Genomic DNA, 6000 nt, shown 5'->3' on the forward strand with positions numbered 1-6000 from the left:
GCTTTTAACTCTTATGTAATACTTGACATTAAGTTATCTTTGCATTTTCATTTCCCCTACTAGTAAGCAATATTATTAATTATTAAGTACACCATCAGTATTAGATTGTTTCTTAAAATTAGGGACTGTTTTAATAATGCAGTCCCTAACGCGTTAAGTTTTTATTTTATAGATGGCCACATGGCCTACCAAACAAATGTGACACAAATATTGGTGGACTGCTTAGATAAAAAATATGAAATCCCCAAGGACCTGACATATCTGCTTCTGTGGGCCAAAAATTTCAATTTGTTTTAAGACTACAAAAAAAAATATATACAAAAAAGGTTAGACTTAACTTAAAAACCATTACCATGTAAGAACATGATTAGAAGAAAAATAGTATTCATATAAACTACTCCAAAAGTTCTATCACTCTCCAACGTCCACTATTAATTGCATCACGGAAGGCGCAATGTCTTTAGAAACAGCCACGTTCCCCAAATTTTGCAGGCTGTGACTTTAAAAACACCTATGCTCTTATAAAATGTTTAACTTCTTGCTGAAAAATATCGACTCTCAAAAAAAAAAAGCCAACTGCACAGGTGTCAGTTTGCAAAAGCAACTGAAAAGGCAGACGAACGGGACAGCCAAAAGTTGCAGATTTCAGCAAGCTCTGAAGCTGGGGGTGTGGGAATAAAAGGAAAAACTATCTTTAACAAAAGTAATGCTAAAAAAGCAGGAGAGAAAATAAAACTTATTTTAACGTAACTCCGAGAACCACCTAACTGGCGGCTGCGCAAAAACGCAAGGCCGCCCAGACGGACCACAGATGGAGGAGGGAAAGGAGTCTGCGAGCAGCTCCCGCAGCAAGGCCAGCAGCCGCGAAAAGCTCAGCTGTGCGGAGGACCATGCTGCGAAGGACGCCACCGAGCCAGCCCCGGGCCCCGGCCAGTCCCAGACACCCCCACCCCACGCCAGAAGGGGTCCTGAGGGAGGGAGGAGGGGATGCGTAGTACTGGCCGCCCGCGCCCTGCGCACCTCGGTACCCAATCGGCGCAGCCGCCTCTTCCTCCTCCTCTCCCTCGTCGTCGTCGTCATCGTAGAAGTCGTCGGCCGGCAGCGGCTCTCGGGATAGGCCCTGCGGGCCCGGCCCATTGTCTCCTTCTCTGGCCGCCGCCGTCGCCTGGGCCTCTCGCTCCCCGCCTGCTCCCTCCGCCTCCCGCCACAACACCGCCACAGCCGCCGCCGCCGGGCAGCCCCCGGCAGCCGCTGGCACCTCACGCTCGGGGGCCGCCCCACCGGGCTCTCCCGGGCTCCGTTCGAAGCCGAGACCATCTCTCCGCGGCCTCTTACGGAGCGGCTCCTCTGCGGGCGGCGATGCGGCCTCCTTCTCGGCCGCCACCGCAGAGGGGGAGCCGCCGGGCTGAAGAGCGAGCGCCGCCTCGTCCGCCATCTTCCAACTGCCTCTCTGGCCCTCCTCCCTCGCCTCCTCTGCTCCCGCTCGACGCGCGGCACTGGCGCCCCCGCGGCTCCGGCTGCGGGAGATTTAAACCCCGTCACGTGACACGCCCCCTCGCCGCCCCCGCCCTCCTGCAGCTCGCGCGGCTCCCGCCACCCACGCGGGCCGGGCCACAACACTGCGGGTCACGTGCCGGGTGGGGGTCGGGGCGTCTCCGGCTCCGCCTGCGCCCGGAGGAAACGCGGCCCGGGCGGCCCGCGGCCCCGCCCCTCTGTGGCGGGAGTGCCGTGCAGCCAAACTGTCCCTTCGGCCGCTTTCTCAACTTCTCTTTCAAACCGATCTCAAACAACTACTGCCCGGGTGGCCAAAGTTTTGGTTCGGGACTTGGAGTTTTCACGATTCTGCTTGAAGTCTTTGCCTTTCCTGCCTTAGTCTTGTCCACATTTAGGAAGGGTTAAAACACAGGTTCCCGAGAGACGGATAAGAAATGAAGCTGCCCGAGGCTCAGCTCCCCGAGATAGGCTGGGTAGTGATTCTGGTTTTGTTAATAGAAGTTGAGGCAAAGGGACGTGACTCTTCCCATCCTCACGCCGTTGTGACAGCTCTTTTTCGACTTCTTTCTCTCTTGGTTGTTTTTCTCCGTAGTCGACTGCTTTTTACCCTCCTATTTGTAGGGTGATACAGATTGTTAAATCCCTAAAAGCAAGTGTCCTGGAAAGACCTTTGACTTGGGGTGCTGGAGGTGGGTCTGCTTTCTGACCCAGGTTGGCCTTAAACGTGTGTGAGTGTCTTCCTCTGAGCCTCCCTTTTCTCCCGTGAGGAGTGGGTGTGTTAGGTCAGGTGGGCGGTAGGAAGAGAGGACGGAAAGAACAGAACTTGACTGCAAAGGCATCTAGGTTTGGTTAGAATTTGGGGTCCTTCTAACTTGAGCAATTTAATCTTTCGTCAGCCAAAATTTTCTCTTAAATAGTTACAACAATCCTTTCTAAGGGTTATGGTGAAAATTAAATGAGATTACCAGATGTAAAGTGAAAGGTACCCAGTAGTTTGAAAGTATAAGTCCCTTCCCTTATCCACTCTGGGACTCCGTATCTGGCCTTAACAAAGAACCCATAACACGTGGTAAATCTAAAAGCCAGTGTTTGGTATGCCATCTGCCTAGACAACTTGGTCACCCGGGTAGAGTGTTGTGGCATCATAGCTCACAGCAACCTCAAACTCTTGGGCTCCAGCTATTCTCTTGCCTCAGCCTAACAAGTAGCTGGGACTAGGCGCCTGCCACAGCGCCCGGCTATTTTTCCTAGAGAGGAGGGTCTCGCTCTGGCTCAGGCTGCTCGAACTTGTGAGCTCAAGCAGTACACCCGCCTCCGCCTCTCAAGTGCTGGGATTACAAACGTGGGCCACAGTGCCGGGCCAGGGGCCAGCACTTCTATGTGCTCAAAGGACCCCTCCAAGTTTGTAATACATCACCCCTTTAACATGGGCCCCACCTGCATGACGTTCGGTAGTCAAGTTCTGTGGCTTCATCCTTAAAAAAGTAAAAAAAACTGGGTGCAGGGGCTCTAGACTGTAATCCTAGCACTCTGGGAGGCCACCTTGAATAAGAGCAAGACCCAGTCTTTACTAAAAATAGAAAAAATCATCTGGGATGTGTTGGTGAGGATCTGTAGTCCAGGTTACTTGGGAGTCTGAGGCAGGAGGATCGCTTGAACCCAGGAGTTTGGAGCTGCTGTGAGCTAGGGTGACACCCTGGCACTAAAGCCTGGGTAACAGAACGAGACTTTATGTTTTTTTTGTTTGTTTGTTTTTTTGTTTTTTGTGGTATTTGGCCGGGGCTAGGTTTGAACCTGCCACCTCCGGCATATGGGACCGGCGTCCTACTCCTTGAGCCACAGGCGCCGCCCGTGAGACTTTATCTTAAAAAAAAAAAAAAAAAAAAGAGTTAGAAATATATCTCTAAGTTTCCATCTACATTCAGAAGTCTCTGTACCGGCTCAGTTTCTGTAGCTCAGTTGTTAGGGCACCTGCCATGTACACCAAGGCTGGCAGGTTTGAAACTGGCCTGGGCCTGCTAAACAATGGCAACTGCAACAACACCAAAAAAATAGCCAGGTGTTGTTGCCGGCGCCTGTAGTCCCAGCTATTTGGGAGGCTGAGGCAAGAGAATCGCTTAAGCCCAGGAGTTAGAGTTTGCTGTGAGCTGTGATGCCACTGCACAATGGGGCAACACAGTGAGACTCTGTCTCCAAAGGAAAAAAAAAAGTCTTTGTACCTCAAATTAAACTGAAAAATTTCCTTTTACAACTGGTCACTTCTTATATTTCTAGACATGTTAGAAGTAGGAACTTCAAATTATTGTTGAAGTCTTCCCTCAGATGGATCCCCTCTGTCTCATCTATAAGCAGATCTGTTGTCCTTTCCTTTCTACACTCTTCCCAGTTCCTGACTACATAGTCACCTCTCTTCTCCTGACTGACATATTTGGTATCGTTCTCTCTCCCACTTGGTCTTAGCCTACAAAATAATTTACAAATTGATTCTCACCACATGGGTGGAATGTTATTAAATATTATGACATGTTGAGAGTTAGCATCCCAATAAAATAAAAACAAAATTCCCAGCTTTCTTTTTTTTTCTTTTTTTGAGACAGTCTCACTTTGTCACCCTTGGTAGAGTGCTGAGGCATCATAGCTCATAGCAACCTCCAACTCTTGGGCTCAAGTGATTCTCTTGCCTCAGACTCCAAGTAGCTGGGACTATAGGCGCTTGCCACAACACCTGGCTATTGTTTTAGAGACAGGGGTCTCAATCTTGCTCAGGCCAGTCTCGAACCTGTGAGCCTCTCAGAATTCTAGGATTACAGGCCTGAACCACTGTGCGTGGCCCTCAAAATTCCCAGCTTTTTGATTAAAAAAAAATGTAAGCTTATGGACGTTCTATTCTGTTCCTTTTTATTCATTCAGTTATATCTGTTATACATCACTGACACTTGTGTTTATGAATTACAAGAAATGTGATCAGTGTGTGCTGAAAAGTCAAAGAGTTGAAGTACCCATACAGGAAGGATAAATAAAAGATAGAAATTGTATTTTAAAAACTAAAACAAGGGTGGCACCTGTGGCTCAAAGGAGTAGGGCGCCGGCCCCATATGCCAGAGGTGGTGGGTTCAAACCCAGCCCAGGCCAAAAACTGCAATAAATAAATAAATAAAAACAAAAACAAACCCTCAGGATCGGCGTCCATAGCTCAGTGGTTAGGGCACTGGGCACATACACTGGGGCTGGCGGGTTCAAATGTGGCCCAGGCCTGCTTAACAACAATGACAACTACAGCAAAAACAAATAGCCGGGCGTTGTGCTGGGCCCCTGTAGTTCCAGCTACTTAGGAGGCTGAGGCAAGAGAATTGCTTAAGCCCAAGAGTTGGAGGTTGCTGCGAACTGTGATGCCACAACACTCTACAAAGGGCGACGTTGCAAGACTCTTAAAAAAAAAAAAAGGAAATGTCCACCTCATACTATACATGTAAATTAATTCCAGGTGGACTGAGGATCTAAATGAAAAAAATTCAAAAATACAAATATAAGTCATTTTAGAATATATAACTTTGGATCAAGAAAGAACTTCTTTATAAGACAGAAGCCATTTTTTTAAATGATAAATGTATTTGACTATATAAAAATTTTCAGCATACCCAAAGCTATTACTAGTCAGGGATATGCAAGTGAAACTATGAGGTATTATTTTTCACCCATTAAGTAAGCAAAAATATGTGTGTGTGTGCATAATATACACATATATATAGTTGCTATCTAATGCTAAACAAGATATGGAGAAACTGATACTTTCATACATGGCTATCATATTTTATTAAATTTATATGTTTTTAATATTTTATTAAAATTATATATATGCATATTCTTTTCAATCCAAAATCCCATTTATCTTAAAGTGTGACTATATAAGTATTTAAATACAAAAATATTTATTATGGCATTGATGTTGCTGGGGAAAAGTCTAGGAAGAATCCATATATCTTTAACAGGAGGCCTATTGATTAAGTTGTGATGCACAGGGCGGTGCCTGTGGTCCGGTCGGTAGGGCAGGGGTCCTCAAACTGCGGCCCGCGGGCCACATGCAGTGGTGTGATTGTATTTGTTCCCGTTTTGTTTTTTTACTTCAAAATAAGGTATGTGCAGTGTGCATAGGAATTTGTTCATAGTTTTTTTTTTTTTCAAACTATAGTCCAGCCCTCCAACGGTCTGAGGGACAGTGAATTGGCCCCCTGTTTAAAAAGTTTGAGGACTCCTGGGCCCATATACTGAGGGTGGTGGGTTTAAACCCGGCCTTGGCCGAACTGCAACAAAAAAATAGCCAGGCGTTATAGCGGTTGCCTGTGGTCTCAGCTACTTGGGAAGCTGAGGCAAGCCCAGGAGTTGCAGGTTGCTGTGAGCTGTGATGCTACAGCACTCTAGTGAGGGCGGTAAAGTGAGAGACTCTGTCTCTAAAAAAAAAGTTGGGATGCACACATACTATGGTATATCATGCGACCATTAAGATGG

The 6000-nt window shown here is 47.2% G+C and overlaps 1 protein-coding gene across 2 annotated transcripts in view; it reads right to left on the reverse strand.

The window, feature by feature from the left end:
- Positions 1–1564, reverse strand: part of SIRT1 (sirtuin 1) — a 28645-nt gene extending 27081 nt beyond the window's left edge. For both annotated transcript variants that reach the window (XM_053585492.1, XM_053585491.1), the window contains exon 1: positions 1021–1564. In XM_053585492.1, the coding sequence (XP_053441467.1) occupies positions 1021–1435 (415 nt within the window). In that variant the 5' untranslated portion in view covers positions 1436–1564. The remainder of the gene's footprint in view (positions 1–1020) is intronic.
- Positions 1565–6000: the final 4436 nt, after the last annotated feature.

This window comes from Nycticebus coucang, chromosome 3 (genome assembly GCF_027406575.1).
Source record: "Nycticebus coucang isolate mNycCou1 chromosome 3, mNycCou1.pri, whole genome shotgun sequence".
Taxonomy (NCBI): domain Eukaryota; kingdom Metazoa; phylum Chordata; class Mammalia; order Primates; family Lorisidae; genus Nycticebus; species Nycticebus coucang.